Source organism: Oncorhynchus mykiss, chromosome 3 (genome assembly GCF_057628025.1).
Source record: "Oncorhynchus mykiss isolate SJ-2025 chromosome 3, ASM5762802v1, whole genome shotgun sequence".
Taxonomy (NCBI): domain Eukaryota; kingdom Metazoa; phylum Chordata; class Actinopteri; order Salmoniformes; family Salmonidae; genus Oncorhynchus; species Oncorhynchus mykiss.
In genome coordinates, this window is record NC_143024.1 from 74,733,731 (window position 1) to 74,757,142 (window position 23,412).

The 23,412-nt window shown below is 43.1% G+C and overlaps 1 protein-coding gene across 2 annotated transcripts in view; it reads right to left on the bottom strand.

Moving 5' to 3' along the window:
• The window catches only part of sh3rf3 (SH3 domain containing ring finger 3), a 78,931-nt gene that overhangs the window by 19,910 nt on the left and 35,609 nt on the right, over window positions 1-23,412 (bottom strand). For both annotated transcript variants that reach the window (XM_036974886.2, XM_090230142.1), the window contains exons 2-3: window positions 4,702-4,977; window positions 3,787-3,882 (exon numbers count right to left, since the gene is read on the bottom strand). In XM_036974886.2, coding sequence (XP_036830781.1) covers window positions 3,787-3,882; window positions 4,702-4,977 — 372 coding nt within the window. The remainder of the gene's footprint in view (window positions 1-3,786; window positions 3,883-4,701; window positions 4,978-23,412) is intronic.

The window sequence follows — 23,412 nt, forward strand, 5'->3', positions numbered from 1 at the left end:
TGATGCAACCCGTCAGGATGCTCTCGATGGTGCAGCTGTAAAACCTTTTGAGGATCTGAGGACCAATGCCAAATCTTTTCAGTCTACTGAGGGGGAATAGGTTATGTCGTGCCCTCTTCACGACTGTCTTGGTGTGCTTGGACCATGTTAGTTTGTTGGTGATGTGGACACCAAGGAACTTGAAGCTCTCAACCTGCCCCACGGTCCTCGGTCCTCCTTTTCCTGTAGTCCAAAAATCAACTCCTTCGTCTTGATCACGTTGAGAGAGAGGTTGTTGTCCTGGCACCACACGGTCAGGTCTCTGACCTCCTCCCTTATAGGCTGTCTCATCGTTGTTGGTGATCAGGCCTACCATTGTTGTGTCATCAGCTAACTTAATGATGGTGTTGGAGTCGTGCCTGGCCATGCAGTCATGAATGAACAGGGAGCACAAGAGGGGACTGAACACGAACCCCTGAGGGGACCCCGTGTTGAGGATCAGCGTGGTGGATGTGTTGTTACCTACCCTTACCACCTGGGGGCGGCCAATCAGGAAGTCCAGGATCCAGTTGCAGAGGGAGGTGGTTAGTCCCAGGGTCCTTAGCTTAGTGGTGAGCTTTGAGGGCACTATTGTGCACTACGCTGAGCTGTAGTCAATGAATAGCATTCTCAAATAGGTGTTCACATAGGGCAGTGTGGAGTGCAATAGAGATTGCATCATCTGTGAATCTGTTGGTGCGGAATGCAAATTGGAGTGGGTCTAGGGTTTCGGGGATAATGGTGTTGATGTGAGCCATGACCAGCCTTTCAAAGCATTTCATGGCTGCAGACGTGAGTGCTACGGGTCGCTAGTTATTTAGGCAGGTTACCTTAGTTGTCTTGGGCACAGGGACTATGGTGGTCTGCTTGAAACATGTTGGTATTACAGACTCAGACAGGGAGAGGTTGAAAATGTCAGTGAAGACACTTGCCAGGTGGTCAGCGCATGCTCGGAGTACACGTTCTGGTAATCCGTCTGGCCCTGTGGCCTGAATGTTTACTTGTTTGAAGGTCTTACTCACATCTGCTGCGGAGAGCGTGATCACATAGTCGTCCGGAACAGCTGATGCTCTCATGTATGTTTCAGTGGTATTTGCCTCAAAGCGAGTATAGAAGTTATTTAGCTCGTCTGGTAGGCTTGTGTCACTGGGCAGCTCTCGGCTGTGCTTCCCTTTGTAGTCTGTAATAGTTTGCAAGCCCTGCCAGATCCAACGAGCATCGGAGACGGTGTAGTACGATTCGATCTTAGTCCTGTATTGCCACTTTGTCTGTTTCGACGGAGGGCATAGCGGGATTTCTTGTAAGCTTCCGGGTTAGTGTCCCACTCCTTGAAAGCGGCAGCTCTACCCTTTAGCTCAGTGCGAATGTTGCCAGTAATCCATGGCTTCTGGTTGGGGTATGTACATACAGTCACTGTGGGGACGACGTCCTCGATGCACTTATTGATAAAGCCAGTGACTGATGGGGTGTACTCCTCAATGCTATCGGAAGAATCCCGGAACATATTCCAGTCTGTGCTAGCAAAGCAGTCCTGCAGTTTAGCATCACTGGTGCTTCCTGCTTTAATTTTTGCTTGTACGCAGGAATCAGGAGGATAGAATTATGGTCAAATTTGCCAAATGAAGTGCGAGGGAGAACTTTGTTGACATCTCTGGGTGTGGAGTAAAGGTGGTCTCTGGATGAGCGTTTTCCTGTTTGCTTATGGCGGTGGTATACAGCTCATTGAGTGCAGTTTTGGTGCCAGCATCGGTCTGTGGTGGTATGTAGACAGCTTAAAAAAATACAGATGAAAACTCTCTAGGTAGATAGAGTATCTCGTGATAAGCTGTAGACCACACTATCTCAGACAAGCAAAACATTGAGACTTCCTTAGATATCGTGCACCAGCTGTTGTGGTACTTTCAGCACGTCCCATTTATTTTCCAGCAATTGAACATTAGCTAGCAGGGCGGAAGGCAAGGGCAGATTAGTCACTCGTCGTCTGATCCTCGCAAAGCACCCTGATCTTATTCCACGAAATCTCAGTTTCCTTCTCCAGCGAATCACAGGGATCTGGGTCTTGTTGGGTGTCTGTAGTATGCATTTTCTTGGTGCCATTTGAAAGGAAATACTGAGGTTTGTGGAAATGTGAAAGGAATGTAGGAGAATATAACACATTAGATCTGGTAAAAGAAAATACAAAGAAAAAAACAACAGTTTTTTTGTTTTGTATCATCATCTTTGAAATGCAAGAGAAAGGCCATAATGTATTATTCCAGCCCAGGTGCAATTTAGATATTGGCCACTAGATGGCAGCAGTGTATGTACAAAGTTTGGAACGGATCCAATGAACCATTGTATTTCTGTTCAAAATGTTGTATCAAGACTGCCCAAATGTGCCTAATTTGTTTATTAATAACTTTTCATGTTCAAAAATGTGCACTCTCCTCAAACAATAGCATGGTATCATTTCATTGTAATAGCTACTGTAAATTGGACAATGTAGTTAGATTAACAAGAATTTAAGCTTTCTGCCAATATCAGATATGTCTATGTCCTGGGAAATGTTCTTGTTACTTACAACCTCATAATCGCATTAGCCCGCGTTAGCTCAACCGTCCCACAGGGGACCCACCAATCCTGAAGAAGTTTTAAGAGCCGATAAGACGGCAGCCCCTCCCCTCCGGCGCCATCGTATTTTTCACCATGTTGAACTCAGGGGAGGCCACTGCTACATTCATTTACATCAATATCACCTGCGCTGTTTCCCTCTGTGTGTGTGTGTGTATGCGTGCGTGCGTGCGTGCGTGTGTGTATAGACTGTAGGAGTGAATCTGTCTCAGTGTGTGACATGTCAGTTTTCCATATTAATAGATATGCTAATCAGAGCCAAAACCATATGGAAATGAGCCTGATAGATTGATCCTGCACTGACGGCATCACACTCAGGGGACCAATAGACACACACACACTCTCTCTTTCTGAAGGTCAGCTACACACAGCCAGACAGTGAATAACTTCATCCAAATATGATGTTTTGCCTCTCGCCATCTCATGCATACTTTCCCACAGTATACACAAAACACCTGAATGTGTCCCTTATCACTGTCTTTACGTGTGTGTGTGTGTGTGTGTGCGTTAGCTCTTCCCTGAGGCAGACCCATCCTCCACCATGTGCTTTTTTGCTCTCTGTGGTCATATTTCATTTGAGTAGTGCTATGCTCACTGTGTGTGTGTGTGTGTGTGTGTGTGTGTGTGTGTGTGTGTGTGTGTGTGTGTGTGTGTGTGTGTGTGTGTGTGTGTGTGGTGCATTAAGTACACTAGATGAGTCTGACACTACAGCTGATGAGCTGATATCTGCACTGCGAAAAGGGCAAGCGAGACACACACACTGTGGCAAGAGTGTCCTCTCCACCCTCACCCACTCCTAAGTCAAACTGCAGTGTGTCTTCTCCACCCTCACCCACTCCTAAGTCAAACTGCAGTGTGATTAAAGGGGTGTGAAGGGTTAATGGCGCAGAGCCACACCACCAGAGGAGAGGAGCCAGGAGGATAGCATAGCAGAGGAGAAGAGAGAGCTCCCACCTCCCTCCCTCAATGCTCCACTCCAGCTGGGACACCCTAATTATGCCCCCCCCAAACCACCTCGTGCAGAGATAACCACACACACACACTCCATGCCGTGTCAAAGTGATGGAAGACCCTTAATTATTGATGTATCTCTATCTAATAAGACCCCCTGTGTGTGTGTGTGTGTGTGTGTGTGTGTGTGAGAGAGTGAGTTGTTACCTCTACATAGAGGATGGGGAAGATCCCGATCTTATCTCCCAGCATGCCCTCTGCCCAGTTGTCATCCACTCGTCTGATCACTGTCAAAACCTCATCCTATTAAACAGACAGGAAGTTTTTTAAGGACACCAGGAATTCTCTCTCTCTCTCTCTCTCTCTCTCTCTCTCTCACTCTCTCTCTCTCTCTCTCGCCTAATGAATTTCAGCCCATCCTTCCATTCAGACATTTAGCTAGGGAACTGCAGCTGTGATTCTGTGTGTGTCTGTGTGTGTGGAAAGAACTGTGTGTCTGTGTCTTTCTGTCCTTTGACTTGGCCCACTTTCCCCAGATCCATCCTGAGAGAGTGTGTGAACCCAGACCAGGTGCTGCTGAGGAACACACACGCACGCACGCACGCACGCACACACACACACACACACACACACACACACACACACACACACACACACACACACACACACACACACACACACACACACACACACACACACACACACACACACACACACACACACACACACACACACACACACACACACACACACACAGAATGATAGAGAGAACAAGAGATGCTGCATTCTCCAGTGTACTTAGCTGGATGAGTGTGTGTAACAGCATGAACAAATTATGAGCTTTAAAGAGGAGAGGAGCGGAGGGAATACAAATCACTGTTTATCACAAACACTGTGCTGGGAAAGGGGGAGAGAGAGAGAGAGAGAGAGGGTCTCTGCTCTCTCTCTTCCTCTCTCTCTCCCACACACGAGGAGAATAACTATATTCAGATAGAGGTAGAAAGACAGACAGAGGAGAAGGTAGAGTGAGTAGATAAACACAAACCATTCAGTGGGCTATCATAGATGCATACACAGTGGATTACAGCGACTTAGCGTGTGTGTGTGCATGAGTGTGTGTACCTTTGAGAATGCCAGGCAGTCTTTGTCCTGGTCTTTGTCTTTCACTTCAAAGTCATACAGGGCCTTTCCTGTTGGTGGAGTTTGGCTCAGCGGCCGTAACAACACGATGTAACTAGCTGGAAGGAAACCGTGACAACCGTTCAGCTCCCCGTGGTACCAGTTGTCGTCGACTTTACGTCGCAGGATGATAATGTCACCTTTAGCGAACTGCAGGTCTCCGGGTTCCTTCCCCTCGTAGGAGTAGAGTGCCTTCCCACAGGGCAGGGCTGGGACACTCTGGAGGAGAGAGGAGAGAGATGTTAGACCTTCCCACAGGGCAGGGCAGGGACACTCTGGAGGAGAGAGGAGAGAGACGTTAGACCTTCCCACAGGGCAGGGCAGGGACACTCTGGAGGAGAGAGATGTTAGACCTTCCCACAGGGCAGGGCAGGGACACTCTGGAGGAGAGAGGAGAGAGACGTTAGACCTTCCCACAGGGCAGGGCAGGGACACTCTGGAGGAGAGAGACGTTAGACCTTCCCACAGGGCAGGGCAGGGACACTCTGGAGGAGAGAGGAGAGAGACGTTAGACCTTCCCACAGGGCAGGGCAGGGACACTCTGGAGGAGAGAGGAGAGAGAGAGACATTAGACCTTCCCACAGGGCAGGGCTGGGACACTCTGGAGGAGAGGAGAGAGACGTTAGACCTTCCCACAGGGCAGGGCAGGGACACTCTGGAGGAGAGAGACGTTAGACCTTCCCACAGGGCAGGGCAGGGACACTCTGGAGGAGAGAGGAGAGAGACGTTAGACCTTCCCACAGGGCAGGGCTGGGACACTCTGGAGGAGAGGAGAGAGACGTTAGACCTTCCCACAGGGCAGGGCAGGGACACTCTGGAGGAGAGTGGAGAGAGAAGTTAGACCTTCCCACAGGGCAGGGCAGGGACACTCTGGAGGAGAGGAGAGAGACGTTAGACCTTCCCACAGGGCAGGGCAGGGACACTCTGGAGGAGAGGAGAGAGACGTTAGACCTTCCCACAGGGCAGGGCAGGGACACTCTGGAGGAGAGGAGAGAGACGTTAGACCTTCCCACAGGGCAGGGCAGGGACACTCTGGAGGAGAGAGGAGAGAGACGTTAGACATTCCCACAGGGCAGGGCTGGGACACTCTGGAGGAGAGGAGAGAGACGTTAGACCTTCCCACAGGGCAGGGCTGGGACACTCTGGAGGAGAGGAGAGAGACGTTAGACCTTCCCACAGGGCAGGGCCGGGAGAGGAGAGAGAGAGACAGGTTAGATCAAGAAATACTTAAGGAAGTTAGAACCTGTACTCAGTGCCTATGTCAACAACACAATTCCAAGTCTGCCTGTCCACACTGGGAAGAACCAATACTGTCAGTCTCTTGGCAGATTTGGGTTATGTTGTTGTTGATGTAAGTAAGCAGGAAGTCACCCTGCTGTATGTTCATGGCATGCTGTTCGTCTCCAGTGGTCGTGTGAGGTCAACTCGATGTAAGGCATGTCAGCATGTATCTCCAGCCCTGCCCTGAGAGCAGACAGACAGACAGACAGACAGACAGACAGACAGACAGACAGACAGACAGACAGACAGACAGACAGACAGACAGACAGACAGACAGACACAGCCTGAGGCTCTAACTGATCTGACAGCAGCCTGACACTCCAGGCCCAGAACACAACACACAGAGCTGATGCAAGGCCAGGAAATGCACCTATATCTCTGTGTACTGTGTATACGTGTGCTCTCTCTCCTTCTCCCTCTCCCCCACTGTCCTGCCACTGACATGAACACCACACAGAAAGTCAGATGACAGAAGAAAGGGAAAGAGGGAAAGAGAGGCGGGGAGAGGGGGAGAGAGAAAGAGAAAGGCAATGACAGATGAGAAGAGAGGGAGGGTAGTACTCTTCCATTCTGCGGCTCATTACACACACATCATGAAGCTCTAATGTGCAACACATTCTCCTGCATTATATCATTACATTAGCTCTGCTCTAACACACACACACACACACACACACTAATACACACACACACACACCACACACACCACACCACACACCACACACACACACACACACACACACACACACACACACACACACACACACACTAATACACACACACTAATACACAGTGTTGGGACATTCCTGCCTCTAAGCAGAATGTTGTTATGGCCTCACTCACACACAAGTGCTTAAAATTTTACGAAAAAGTCATTTAAACTGTAGCTGGTAAGGGTTAGATTGTAGAAGAACGATAACATGCAAACACGTCTTACTTGCTGACAGTGTGTGTGTGTGTGTGTATGTGTGTGTGTGTGTGTGTGTGTGTGTGTGTGTGTGTGTGGTGTGTGGTGTGTGTGTGGTGTGTGGTGTGGTGTGTGTGGTGTGGTGTGTGTGGTGTGTGTGTGTGTGTGGTGTGTGTGTGTGTGTGTGTGTGTGGTGTGTGTGTGTGTGTAATGGTATAGTAAAACCAGAGTTCAGTCTATTAATCTTCATTAATTCTTTATTGAGTACCTGCAGTCAGCTACAGTCAGTCAGTTACAAAGCTAAAGTACTGATACTGAACCAGTCAGTCAGCTACAAAGCTAAGTACTGATACTGAACCAGTGAGTCAGCTACCAAGCTAAAGTACTGATACTGAACCAGTCAGTCAGCTACAAAGCTAAGTACTGATACTGAACCAGTGAGTCAGCTACCAAGCTAAAGTACTGCTACTGAACCAGTCAGTCAGCTGCAAAGCTAAAGTACTGCTACTGAACCAGGCAGTCAGTTACAAAGCTAAAGTACTGCTACTGAACCAGTCAGTCAGCTGCAAAGCTAAAGTACTGCTACTGAACCAGTCAGTCAGCTACAAAGCTAAAGTACTGCTACTGAACCAGTCAGTCAGCTACAAAGCGAAAGTATTGATACTGAACCAGTCAGTCAGCTACTAAGCTAAAGTACTGCTACTGAACCAGTCAGTCAGCTACAAAGCGAAAGTATTGATACTGAACCAGTCAGTCAGCTACTAAGCTAAAGTACTGCTACTGAACCAGTCAGTCAGCTGCAAAGCTAAAGTACTGCTACTGAACCAGTCAGTCAGCTACAAAGCGAAAGTATTGATACTGAACCAGTCAGTCAGCTACTAAGCTAAAGTACTGCTACTGAACCAGTCAGTCAGCTACAAAGCGAAAGTATTGATACTGAACCAGTCAGTCAGTTACAAAGCTAAAGTACTGCTACTGAACCAGTCAGTCAGCTACTAAGCTAAAGTACTGCTACTGAACCAGTCAGTCAGCTACAAAGCGAAAGTATTGATACTGAACCAGTCAATCAGTTACAAAGCTAAAGTACTGCTACTGAACCAGTCAGTCAGCTACCAAGCTAAACTGTGTGACACCAGCCCCCACCCCCGGAAACACACACACACACACACACACACACACACACACACACACACACACACACACACACACACACACACACACACACACACACACACACACACGCACACGCAGACACACACACACACACTCCTCTCCCTGTCCTCCTGGGCTTTCAGGAGAAACCCACCATTACTGATCCCCACTGGGCTCACACACCTCTAATTACTGCACCACAGGAGAGAGAGAGGGCTGGTGTGTGTGTATGTGTGTGTGTCAGGACAGCCTAGTCCCCCTATGCAGCAGTGAGATCCCATCTGCTCCTGTGTCTGTCTGTCTGTTGGCTAGCAGTTTTCTTCTTCTCTCTCCCTTCTCTCCTCTATCCCTCCCTCCCTTCTCTTCCTCTATCCCTCCCTCTCTTCTCTTCCTCTATCCCTCCCTCTCTTCTCTTCCTCTATCCCTCCCTCTCTTCTCTTCCTCTATCCCTCCCTCTCTTCTCTTCCTCTATCCCTCCCTCTCTTCTCTTCCTCTATCCCTCCCCCTCCCTCTCTTCTCTTCCTCTATCCCTCCCTCTCTTCTCTTCCTCTATCCCTCCCTCTCTTCTCTTCCTCTATCCCTCCCTCTCTTCTCTTTCTCTATCCCTCCCTCTCTTCTCTTCCTCTATCCCTCCCTCCCTTCTCTTCCTCTATCCCTCCCTCTCTTCTCTTTCTCTCTTCCTCCCTCTCGATTGTCTCCCTCTCCCCTCTCCTTCTCTTCTCAGTAATAAAGAATTTTTGTCCTTGGAGGGGCACTGGGCCGTTACGTTACCTCTCTGCTACAGCTACTGGAGAATTAGTGTGTGTGTGTGTGTGTGTGTGTGTGTGTGTGTGTGTGTGTGTGTGTGTGTGTGTGTGTGTGTGTGTGTGTGTGTAGACCTCCAGTAATAGCATAGTAAATCTGTAACTATATTCCTGTTCCGAGAGCAGCATTCCATCAACCCTGCTGTTTCTGAAGGAGATCACGTACGGCTGCCCTAACACTGAGTCTGTCCCTAACACATGAACTTCATTCAGACATACACATACCAACCAATGTTTCGGGACATCAAATCGAATTATTTAACACAATGGGCCTTAGAATAGGCTGTTGTTTCATCCCGTTGTTTGTCAGCAGCTAACTCAGTATGTCTGGCCAGGGACAAACTATAGGCCTGTTCAGATCTCAGAAGATATTCAATTTGCTACTACACAGTAGCTAACAGTAGAGATTGTATTGGCTGCTATAGCTAACAGAAGAGATGTTATGGGTTGTTAACTAACAGAGGATATTATATTGGGTGCTACTTAACAGAAGATATGCTATTGGCTGAGTTAATTGGCAGATCTTCTCAGCTCTAGCTCTCAGTGGTAACAAAGTGTTAAGTTAACCAGAGCAGCTAAATATACATCCTGTCTGTTCATCACACTACTGTCTCACAGAGGAGGGAGTTCTGCTTTTATTTAGGAAGAGTGTGAATTCACAGTCATCTCTAGTCCCTCCACTCTTTCTCCTCTCTCTACTCCTAACATATGTTAACACATGTTAGAAATCTGATCAGAATAGGAGGAACAGGAACCATGTGTGGCCAGAGGGTATGGAGTCATCAGGTTAAGACTTTGTCTAGTGGTGTTATGGTATCTGATGTGAGCTTGCTAGCTAATGAGTGCTTGCCTGCATGCCCATCTTGGAAGGAGTGTCACCCTCAACCAACCACTGCCATATTATAGTGATGTTATTATAGTGATGTTATTATAGTGATGCTATTATAGTGATGCTATTATAGTCATGCTATTATAGTGATGCTATTATAGTGATGCTATTATAGTGATGCTATTATAGTGATGTTATTATAGTGATGTTATTATAGTGATGTTATTATAGTGATGTTATTATAGTAATGCTATTATAGTGATGTTATTATAGTGATGTTATTATAGTGATGTTATTATAGTGATGTTATTATAGTGATGTTATTATAGTGATGCTATTATAGTGATGTTATTATAGTGATGCTATTATAGTGATGCTATTATAGTGATGCTATTATAGTAATGTTATTATAGTGACGCTATTATAGTGATGCTATTATAGTGATGCTATTATAGTGATGCTATTATAGTCATGTTATTATAGTGATGTTATTATAGTAATGTTATTATAGTGATGTTATTATAGTGATGTTATTATAGTAATGTTATTATAGTGATGTTATTATAGTGATGCTATTATAGTAATGTTATTATAGTGATGCTATTATAGTGATGCTATTATAGTCATGGTATTATAGTCATGGTATTATAGTGATGTTATTATAGTGACGGTATTATAGTGATGTTATTATAGTGATGTTATTATAGTAATGCTATTATAGTGATGTTATTATAGTGATGTTATTATAGTGATGTTATTATAGTGATGTTATTATAGTAATGTTATTATAGTGATGTTATTATAGTGATGTTATTATAGTAATGTTATTATAGTGATGTTATTATAGTGATGCTATTATAGTAATGTTATTATAGTGATGCTATTATAGTGATGCTATTATAGTGATGTTATTATAGTGATGCTATTTTAGTCATGTTATTATAGTGATGCTATTATAGTGATGCTATTATAGTGATGCTATTATAGTAATGTTATTATAGTGATGCTATTATAGTGATGTTATTATAGTGATGCTATTATAGTCATGTTATTATAGTGATGTTATTATAGTCATGGTATTATAGTCATGGTATTATAGTGATGTTATTATAGTGACGGTATTATAGTCATGTTATTATAGTGATGCTATTATAGTGATGCTATTATAGTGATGCTATTATAGTAATGTTATTATAGTGATGCTAGTATAGTAATGTTATTATAGTCATGGTATTATAGTCATGGTATTATAGTGATGTTATTATAGTGACGGTATTATAGTCATGTTATTATAGTGATGCTATTATAGTGATGCTATTATAGTGATGTTATTATAGTGATGCTATTATAGTCATGGTATTATAGTCATGCTATTATAGTAATGTTATTATAGTGATGCTATTATAGTGATGCTATTATAGTCATGTTATTATAGTGATGTTATTATAGTCATGGTATTATAGTCATGGTATTATAGTGATGTTATTATAGTGACGGTATTATAGTAATGTTATTATAGTGATGCTATTATAGTCATGTTATTATAGTGATGTTATTATATTAATGTTATTATAGTAATGTTATTATAGTGATGCTATTATAGTCATGTCATTATAGTCATGCTATTATAGTAATGTTATTATAGTGATGTTATTATATTAATGTTATTATAGTAATGTTATTATAGTGATGCTATTATAGTCATGGTATTATAGTCATGCTATTATAGTAATGTTATTATAGTGATGCTATTATAGTGATGCTATTATAGTCATGTTATTATAGTGATGTTATTATAGTCATGGTATTATAGTCATGGTATTATAGTGATGTTATTATAGTGACGGTATTATAATAATGTTATTATAGTGATGCTATTATAGTCATGTTATTATAGTGATGTTATTATAGTCATGGTATTATAGTCATGGTATTATAGTGATGTTATTATAGTGACGGTATTATAGTAATGTTATTATAGTGATGTTATTATATTAATGTTATTATAGTAATGTTATTATAGTGGTGTTATTATAGTCATGTCATTATAGTCATGTTATTATAGTCATGTTATTATAGTGATGTTACAGTGTTATTATGATACCCCCTCTCCTCTAGTTGTTAGGACAATGGGATTCTGACTGTCACCCAGAGCTCGTTGTCATCATTTTACCTGGCTGGGTTATGTTGCACATATTTACATGTACATTAAGACATACATACCCTGTCTGTTCCTGCAATTAGACCTCATTAGCATTCCCTGAGCTGAGTGTGTGTGTACTTTCAGAGGTGACCTCATGGCAAAGGAATCTAGGCCTACATTCCATGAAGTGCAGAGTGTTGTGTGTGTGTGTGGTGTGTGTCTGTGTGTCAGTTAGTAAGTGATGGATGTTGTAAAGTGGTGTTGTGTTTCCCCTTTCTTTCCCAGCGTGCAGAATGTTAGTCCATGTTGCCAAGGCAGCCAGTGTCTATGGTGGAAGACCAGGGGTGCAGGTGTATGTGAAGGGGGGGGGAGGGGGGGGGGGGTAATGAATAATAGATGGCAAGTGGATCAATAACGCAGTGAATCACTGAGACAGACTAACGGGGGGAGAGTGTGTGTGTGTTTCTTTTAGACCATTTTTTAGATAGTTTCTCCAGTAACTTTATATGTCTACTCTCCATTGAACTAGGCTTTGACTGAGATATCCCGCTCCAACCCCCCCACCCCCCCTACACAGACACACACCAGGGATCCTCCCTGGAACAGCAGTTAATCCATCTCAGACTTGTCTTCACCTTGTCATCCCTCCCCTCCTCTATCCCTCCATCCCTGCCTCGCTCCTCTCTATCCATCTCATAACATTTTCCTTCTTAGCTTAGCGTTGTGGCCATCTCTTTCTCCCTGTCTCCCTTTCCTACCTCCTCATACCATATGGTAACAGCTAGTTCAGAGCCAAAGACGGACACACTTTTTAAAAACTTTGAATCTGAATTACTGGCTTTCAACTGTGCAGTTAGTGTAATGTTAGAGAGAGGGAGAAAGTTTGTGTGTGTGTGTGTGTGTGTGTGTGTGTGTGTGTGTGTGTGTGTGTGTGTGTGTGTGTGTGTGTGTGTGTGTGTGTGTGTGTGTGTGTGAGCCACCTCTGGCAAGCCTCCAGACGTCGGTGTCCTAGCTTCGTAAGTGTGTAAGTGTGTGTTTACGTGTGTGTGTTCAGCCTTCTCCAAATCCCTAACAGATTACTCTCACATGGTCAAAACAATAAACAGTTGTGGAGTATATTTTAGGAAAAGGTTTGACTTCCTGCGTGTCCATAGAGAGTCAACATAACAGTATCACACCAAAGGACATGGCTCAGTAGTGTGTGCGTATTAAACTCTTATTAAACTGTGGGATAAAGGGATGGATGGGGGAAGGACAAGGACGAGAGGAGGAGATTTAAATAAAGGGAGATTAGTGAAAGGCAAAGCTTGATTAAAGTTTCTTTCTATCCTCTCTCCCTCTCCCCAGTAGGAAACTGAGGCAGAAAACCAACACACACATCTACAGAGAGTATCTATTGTTCCTCCATTCTCCCGGCTCTGCTGGGCTCAGCCCATTGGCTCTCCTGCTCAGGGGAAAACCTGCCACTGAGACACTGGCTGAGATCACTACAGAGCCATTATTCACTCGCTGTCATGGAATCTGGGAATAGAGAACAACACACACACACACCGTGTGTTAAGGAGAGACTAATCTCCTTTCTAATAGAAACCTCATTAGCACAGTTCTGTCCCTCCGAGCAATCCACACTGACCCACCATGCTGCCCCAGAGTCAGTAGTCCGCCATAGATACAGACCGAGAGTGTGTTAGAGTGGACGGGCAGGTAGGACGTAACAGACTGCAGGGTTCTGGGTTCATATCAACTCTATTAAACCTGCTCCTCTTTGATAATCACTCAGCTAATGACTGTCTAAGAGAGAGAGGAGAGAGTCATTTCTGTATTCCCACTCCCAGGCTGCTATATCTCCTGTCTCTCTCCATAGGAAATATAGAAATATATTGTGGAAAAAAGAAGGGAGGGACACAGTAGTAGATAGAAGGTGCTCTTTGGCAAAGGGGTTAATTGGTTATCAAGAAAACAATGACGACCAACCCAGCCAGCTACAGAAGGTTCTGGGAACCATATGTTTCTTAGACATTATGGACAGTATGTGTATATAATATGTAGTCTACCTGAAGAATATGTGGATAGAATATGTAGTATTTCTGAAGAATACATGGATTGAATATGTAGCATATCTGAAGAATACGTGGATAGAATATGTAGTATATCTGAAGAATACGTGGATAGAATATGTAGTATAACTGAAGAATACGTGGATAGAATATGTAGTATATCTGAAGAATACGTGGATAGAATATGTAGTATATCTGAAGAATACGTGGATAGAATATGTAGTATATCTGAAGAATACGTGGATAGAATATGTAGTATATCTGAAGAATACGTGGATATAATATGTAGTCTACCTGAAGAATACGTGGATAGAATATGTAGTATATCTGAAGAATACGTGGATAGAATATGTAGTATAACTGAAGAATACGTGGATAGAATATGTAGTATAACTGAAGAATACGTGGGATCATAGAATAGTATATGTACAGCAATAGTTTAATAAAATGGCCTTGATTAGAAAACACATGAAGTGGGTAAAACAGTCTAAAACAGGGTAAAATATGTCTATGTACATACAGCAGCTGCCTCTAAGGTGCAGGGTTGAGTAACTGGGTGGAGGCCTGCTAGTGAAAGTGACTAAGTTCAGGGCAGGGCACTGGGTGGAGGCCAGCTAGTGAAAGTGACTAAGTTCAGGGCAGGATACTGGGTGGAGGCCTGCTAGTGAAAGTGACTAAGTTCAGGGCAGGGCACTGGGTGGAGGCCTGCTAGTGAAAGTGACTAAGTTCAGGGCAGGATACTGGGTGGAGGCCTGCTAGTGAAAGTGACTAAGTTCAGGGCAGGGCACTGGGTGGAGGCCAGCTAGTGAAAGTGACTAAGTTCAGGGCAGGATACTGGGTGGAGGCCAGCTAGTGAAAGTGACTAAGTTCAGGGCAGGGCACTAGGTGGAGGCCAGCTAGTGAAAGTGACTAAGTTCAGGGCAGGATACTGTGTGGAGGCCTGCTAGTGAAAGTGACTAAGTTCAGGGCAGGATACTGGGTGGAGGCCAGCTAGTGAAAGTGACTAAGTTCAGGGCAGGATACTGGGTGGAGGCCTGCTAGTGAAAGTGACTAAGTTCAGGGCAGGATACTGGGTGGAGGCCTGCTAGTGAAAGTGACTAAGTTCAGGGCAGGATACTGGGTGGAGGCCAGCTAGTGATGGCTATTTAACAGTCTGATTGCCTTGAGATAGAAGCTGTTTTTCAGTCTCTCGGTACAATCTTTGATGCACCTGTACTGACCTCGCCTTCTGGATGATAGCGGGGTGAACAGGCCGTGGCTCGGGTGGCTGAGGTCCTTGATGATCTTCTTGGCCTTCCTGTGACACCGGGTGCTGTAGATGTCCTGGAGGGCAGGCAGTGTGGCCCTGGGGAAGTCTTATTGAAACATTCCGTGAACGTTTTTTCATGACTGGCCTGTGAGGATCAGGTTACAGTGGATCACGGTTCTACAGAGACATCTCTCCCTCCCGCAGAGGGGGGAGGTACAGAGGGATTGATGGGGGGGTTATGACACCTCACGCCCATTGTAAATCTTAAGGCTGCAGACAAATCCTTTTTCCTTTAGGGTTTGGGACTGGAATGCCTGTGTGGGCCTTATGGAGAATCTACCTCAGAACTGTAACATGCAGTAAATAGACTTTGGGACATTATGTTCCATCAGCCAAAATGTTGGTAACAATGATAGATGGAGTATGAAAATGAATGTTGATTTTGTTATGTTATTACCTTGCCTTGTAACTAGCCACGCCCCAGGGAACCCAGAGAGGGTGTCATAAAGACGGGAATGCCCCTGGGGTATAAAACATGCAAGTTAACAATTTACATCGTAGACGAGGTTTATGACTAGTCGTGACCCCGAAATGCAACACGAGGAAGAGGACAAAGGGAACCTCTTAACAATCAATGCTATGATTGAGTACTGTATCTAAGAAGGTGAATTCAAGAAGGACCAAGCGGTTATTCTCTTCAAGTCATCGGTAGCCTACACAGCCCTCCTACACAAGCTGGGAGCGTCAACACGGCTGATTAGCCTCCTAAGAAGACCACTCTCACAGAACGGGTGCACGGAAACAGACAACCAAGAGAAAGGACATTTTGACATTGTGTGGACAATCAGACTTACACCTGATAATGAAGGAGACGCGGTTATCGAAAGAACAGGGTGTCGGCCAAACCTATCCCACTAAGCGGAACTCGGCCCACGAAGAGATACCCAACGGAGACCTTCAACAAGTAAATACATGCATTATAGTTCTGACCCATAAGAGCGGCAGTTCGTGGCAAGGTCTCTCTCTCTCTCTCTCTCAGACCAGGGTCTGTGCAGATTTACGAATTATGCGATGCTCAGAATGACCGATGAGAAAATTAATTGATTAGTGACTGCTTCGAAATCGATATTCTGGTATTCTTTGAGTTAGTTTGGGAAACGGTAACTCATTAAAGAAACTTTTCCCGTGGTGCCCCAGGTTACTGAGTTAATGGTTACCAGATTAATTTAATCACGTAATTATAAACGTAGTTAATTATTTGATAAATAGCATTAACGACAACAATGTATAGTTTTGTATATATATGTATATATGTATATGTATATATGTATATGTATATGTTTTTTGGAAAGCTTTCTTAATGTTCTGACAACATGCCTTTAAATATAACCATGAGCAAACCTGCAGAGAGGATTATGCTGAAGTACTGAAATTTCCAAAGAATGTCGTTTGTTAACGTTCTCATAATGTTGCGAGACCATTACTTTAAATAGAACTACGAGGAAACCTGTAGGAAACGTTATGTTGAATTATTGAAATTCCCACAGAAGAACATTGTTTCTTAACATTTTCAGAACTATTTTAGAACATTCCCAATGTCAAACCAGTCGGAGGACATTCCTAGAACATTACCAAAAATGTAATTAAATGCAACCATGTTTGAACTTTTAGGAAAAGTTACAGTATGTTAAAAGTAATCAATAATGTTATTTTATGTTCCTTAAATGTGTTGATAATGTTCCAAAGCCAATAATCTATCCTGCACCATTCCCAGGGCGTTGTGGGAAGGCTGTATGCTGAATAACCATATAAGAATCACGCTCTCACCAAGCACTAAGAAAAATGTGTTTCTCACAATGTTATGTCGATAACAGCTCATTTTTATTTCCCCCCTACCCAATCAAACCACTACCAGACAGTCAAAGCAAACTTCTTGCTTGAGAAATTGTTCTTTACTTAAAAGCTATTTTTGTTTTTTTGACCAATTTAACTGAAAACAATCACAGTAAGGTAATTACAGTGAAAGTATTCACACACATTTGCTATGACACTCCAAATTGATCTCAGGTCCATCCAATTACCTTTGATCATCCTAGAGATGTCATTACAACTTCATTGGAGTCCATTTGTGGCCAATTCAACTGTTTGGACATGTTTTAGAAAGAAACACCTGTCTATATAAGGTCCCACAGTTGACAGTCCATGTCAGAGCAGAAACGATACCATGAAGTCCAAGGAACTGTCTGTAGATCTCTGAGATATAATTGTGATGAGGCATATATTTGGGGAAGAGTAAAACAAAATATTTCTAGAGTGTTGAAAGTTTCCAAAAGCCCAGTGGTCTCCATCATCAGAAAATTTAAAAGATATAGCACTACCCAGACTGCCTAGAGCTGTCCCTCCCAACAAACTGAGCAACCGGGCAAGAAGGACCTTGGTCAGGGAGATGACCAAAAACCCAATGACCACTCTTGGCTGAAATGGAAGAACCTGCCAAAAGGACAACAGTCTCTACAGCACTTCACCAATCTGGGCTTTATGGGAGAGTGGCTAGACGGAAGACAATCCTGAGAAAAAGGCACATGGCAGCACGTGAAAGACTCTGAAATCATAAGGCAAAAGATTCTGTTAGCTGTTGAGACAAAAATTGAAATATTTGGCCTGAATGCAAAGTGCAACGGTCTGTTAAAAACCAGGCACAGATCATCACTTGTATAACACCATCCCTACCGTGAAGCATGGTGCTGGCAGCATCATGCGATGGGGATTACTTTCAGCAGCAGGGACTGGAAGACTGGTAAAGATAGAGGGAACAATGCATGGAGCCAAATACAGGCAAATCCTTGATGAGAAACTGCTTCAGAGTACAAACAACATTAGACTGGGGCTAAGATTTGCGTTCCTATTGGAAAATGACCCCAAGCATACAGTCAAAGCAATGCTGGAATGGCTTCAGAACTAGAATGTGAAAATCCTTGAGTGGCCCAGCCAAAGCTGTTCACCGCCGCTCCCCAACTACAGTAATTTAACGGAGCTTGAGAAAATATGCAGGGAAGAATGAGAGAAAATCTATCTGCAAATGCAGATGTGCAAAGCTGATACAGATTTACCCAAAACAACTCAAAGCTGATACAGACATACCCAAGACAACTCAAAGCTGATACAGACATACCCAAGACAACTCAAAGCTGATACAGACATACCCAAGACAACTCAAAGCTGATACAGACATACAAAGACGACTCAAAACTGATACAGACATACCCAAGACAACTCAAAGCTGATACAGACATACCCAAGACAACTCAAAGCTGATACAGACATACCCAAGACAACTCAAAGCTGATACAGACATACCCAAGACAACTCAAAGCTGATACAGACATACCCAAGACAACTCAAAGCTGATACAGACATACCCAAGACAACTCAAAGCTGATACAGACATACCCAAGACAACTCAAAGCTGATACAGACATACCCAAGACAACTCAAAGCTGATACAGACATACCCAAGACGACTCAAAGCTGATACAGACATACCCAAGACAACTCAAAGCTGATACAGACATACCCAAGACAACTCAAAGCTGATACAGATACAGCCAAGCTGTAAATCACCGCCAAATAACACTTATGAGATATTTCTGGATTTAATTTTCAATGAATTTGCTAAATCTTTAAAAACCCATTTTAACTTTGTCATTATGGGGCATTGTCTGTAGATGGGTGAGAGAGAGAAATTGTGTTGTGTGGTGCCTGTCAGCTGAATGGTGTTGTCATATGAATGTGTGTGTTATCACACCACTCACACTGCACAGATGAAGAGAGAGAGAGAGAGGAGAAAGAAAGACACACAGACACAGACACACAGACATAGACACAGACACAGACTAGCTCCTGTCGACTGTGAGGGGTGATGATGAGGTCATGGGGTAAGGGTGAGGTCACTGAGGCAGCCGTGCTCCTGTATGTCCCGCTCAGCAGTGTGTGTGTGTGTGTGTGTGTGTGTGTGTGTGTGTGTGTGTTCTCTCTTACCCTGACCTCAGCTGCTCAGCTCAATCAGCTGGGATACAATCCAGTGTAATAGAGACAGCAACACACAGACACACCCATGCTATGATGTAAGTGAGACCAGCCCTGAATGGAGGAACAACCCGATAAGTAAGAGAAGAGCTGTGTGTGTTGTCTGTGTGTGTGTTGTCTATGTGTGTGTTGTCTGTGTGTGTGTTGTCTATGTGTGTGTTGTCTGTGTGTGTGTTGTCTATGTGTGTGTTGTCTATGTGTGTGTTGTCTATGTGTGTGTTGTCTATGTGTGTGTTGTCTATGTGTGTGTTGTCTATGTGTGTGTTGTCTGTGTGTGTGTTGTCTATGTGTGTGTTGTCTATGTGTGTGTTGTCTATGTGTGTGTTGTCTGTGTGTGTGTTGTCTATGTGTGTGTTGTCTATGTGTGTGTTGTCTATGTGTGTGTTGTCTATGTGTGTGTTGTCTATGTGTGTGTTGTCTATGTGTGTGTTGTCTATGTGTGTGTTGTCTATGTGTGTGTTGTCTATGTGTGTGTTGTCTATGTGTGTGTTTGTCTATGTGTGTGTTGTCTGTGTGTGTGTTGTCTATGTGTGTGTTGTCTATGTGTGTGTTGTCTATGTGTGTGTTGTCTATGTGTGTGCTGTCTATGTGTGTGTTGTCTATGTGTGTGTTGTCTATGTGTGTGTTTGAAAGCAGAGGAAATGTGTGTTTCAGCAGGGTAGCCAGAGAAACCAGCGAGGCAATGATATACAATCAACCACAAATACATTCATCATCTGTTAAAAATGTATTATTCATCATCTGGGATGTCAATTATGTATTAACATGAAATATTAACACTATTTGTGTATTTGAACTAGACTAGTACATGTAGCCTACTTCTGCCAGCCCAAGGATGAATAATATTTCAAACAAAAAATTAAGATATTCAATTACTTCCACATATTCTATGACCACATCAAATGAAAAGCCTTCAAAGTTAAAGGCGTGGATGTGTTGAGCTACAGATCAGCTGAGCTGCTTGGCAGTGACACAAGCAACTCTTCAACAAGATATCACTCTCACGCACTCTCCTTCTCTCTCTACATATCACTCTTTCTCACTCCTTTGCTCTCTACATATCACTCTCTACTCTCTCTACATATCACTCCTTCGCTCTCTACATATCACTCTCTACTCTCTCTACATATCACTCCTTCGCTCTCTACATATCACTCTTTCTCACTCCTTCGCTCTCTACATATCACTCTCTACTCTCTCTACATATCACTCCTTCGCTCTCTACATATCACTCTCTTCTCTCTCTACATATCACTCTTTCTCACTCCTTCGCTCTCTACATATCACTCTGTACTCTCTCTACATATCACTCCTTCGCTCTCTACATATCACTCTCTACTCTCTCTACATATCGCTCCTTCGCTCTCTACATATCACTCTCTACTCTCTCTACATATCACTCTCTACTCTCTCTACATATCACTCCTCCGCTCTCTACATATCACTCTCTACTCTCTCTACATATCACTCCTTCGCTCTCTACATATCACTCTCTACTCTCTCTACATATCGCTCCTTCGCTCTTTACATATCACTCTCTACTCTCTCTACATATCACTCCTTCGCTCTCTACATATCACTCTCTACTCTCTCTACATATCACTCCTTCGCTCTCTATATATCACTCTCTACTCTCTCTACATATCGCTCCTACTCTCTCTACATATCTCTACTCTCTCTACATATCACTCTCTTCTCTCTCTACATATCACTCGTTCTCACTCCTTCACTCTACATATCACTCTCTTCTCTCTCTATATCAATCTCTTCTCTCTCTACATATCACTCTCACTCTCTCTACATATCAATCGTTCTCACTCCTTCACTCTCTACATATCACTCTCTTCTCTCTCTATATCAATCTCTTCTCTCTCTACATATCACTCTCGCTCTCTCCTCTCTCTACATATTCCTCTCTCTCATCTCTATACATATTTCTCTCTCTAATCTCTATACATATCTCTCTCTCATCCCTCTACATATTCCTCTCTCTCATCTCTATACATATCCCTCTCTCTCATCTCTATACATATATCTCGCTCATCTCAATACATATATCTCTCTCTCTCTACATGCTCTCTCTCTCCTCTCTCGGGATATATCTCTCTCACCTCTCTCTACATATCTCTCTCCTCTCTCTACATATCTCTCTTCTCATCACTCTCTAATCTCTATACATATCTCTCCTTTCTTTACATATCTCTCTCTCTCCCATCTCTATACATATTTCTCTCTCTCATCTCTATACATATTTCTCTCTCTCAACTCTATACATATCTCTCTCTCCTCTCTATACATATCTCTCTCTCTCCTCTCTATACATATCTCTCTCTCTCTCATCTCTATACATATCTCCCTCTCTCATCTCTATCTCTACATATCTCTCACTCCTCTCTATACATATCACTCTCTCACTCCTCTCAATTCACTTCAATTCAATTCAAGGGCTTTATTGGCATGGGAAACATGTGTTAACATTGCCAAAGCAAGTGAGGTAGACAACATACAAAGTGAATATATAAAGTGAAAAACAACAAAAATTAACAGTAAACATTACACATACAGAGGTTTCAAAACAGTAAAGACATTACAAATGTCATATTATATATATATACAGTGTTTTAACAATGTACAAATGGTTAAAGGACACAAGATAAAATAAATAAGCATAAATATGGGTTGTATTTACAATGGTGTGTGTTCTTCACTGGTTGCCCTTTTCTCGTGGCAACAGGTCACAAATCTTGCTGCTGTGATGGCACACTGTGGAATTTCACCCAGTAGATATGGGAGTTTTTCAAAATTGGATTTGTTTTCGAATTCTTTGTGGATCTGTGTAATCTGAGGGAAATATGTCTCTCTAATATGGTCATACATTGGGCAGGAGGTTAGGAAGTGCAGCTCAGTTTCCACCTCATTTTGTGGGCAGTGAGCACATAGCCTGTCTTCACTTGAGAGCCATGTCTGCCTACGGCGGCCTTTCTCAATAGCAAGGCTATGCTCACTGAGTCTGTACATAGTCAAAGCTTTCCTTAATTTTGGGTCAGTCACAGTGGTCAGGTATTCTGCCGCTGTGTACTCTCTGTGTAGGGCCAAATAGCATTCTAGTTTGCTCTGTTTTTTTGTTAATTCTTTCCAATGTGTTAAGTAATTATATTTTTGTTTTCTCATGATTTGGTTGGGTCTAATTGTGCTGTTGTCCTGGGGCTCTGTAGGGTGTGTTTGCGTTTGTGAACAGAGCCCCAGGACCAGCTTGCTTAGGGGACTCTTCTCCAGGTTCATCTCTGTGTAGGTGATGGCTTTGTTATGGAAGGTTTGTGAATTGCTTCCTTTTAGGTGGTTGTAGAATTTAACGGCTCTTTTCTGGATTTTGATAATTATTATCTCTCTCTCTCATCTCAACACATATCTCTCTCTCTCTCTACATATCACTCACTCCTCTCTCTACATATCACTCTCTCACTCCTCTCTCTACATATCGCTCTCTCACTACTCTCTTTACATATCACTCTCTCATTCCTTTCTCTACCTATCATTCACTCCTCTCTCTACATATCACTCACTCCTCTCTCTACATATCATTCTCTCACTCTCTCTACATATCACTCTCTCTCATCTCTATACATATCTCCCTCTCTCATCTCTATCTCTACATATCTCTCACTCCTCTCTATACATATCACTCTCTCACTCCTCTCAATTCACTTCAATTCAATTCAAGGGCTTTATTGGCATGGGAAACATGTGTTAACATTGCCAAAGCAAGTGAGGTAGACAACATACAAAGTGAATATATAAAGTGAAAAACAACAAAAATTAACAGTAAACATTACACATACAGAGGTTTCAAAACAGTAAAGACATTACAAATGTCATATTATATATATATACAGTGTTTTAACAATGTACAAATGGTTAAAGGACACAAGATAAAATAAATAAGCATAAATATGGGTTGTATTTACAATGGTGTGTGTTCTTCACTGGTTGCCCTTTTCTCGTGGCAACAGGTCACAAATCTTGCTGCTGTGATGGCACACTGTGGAATTTCACCCAGTAGATATGGGAGTTTTTCAAAATTGGATTTGTTTTCGAATTCTTTGTGGATCTGTGTAATCTGAGGGAAATATGTCTCTCTAATATGGTC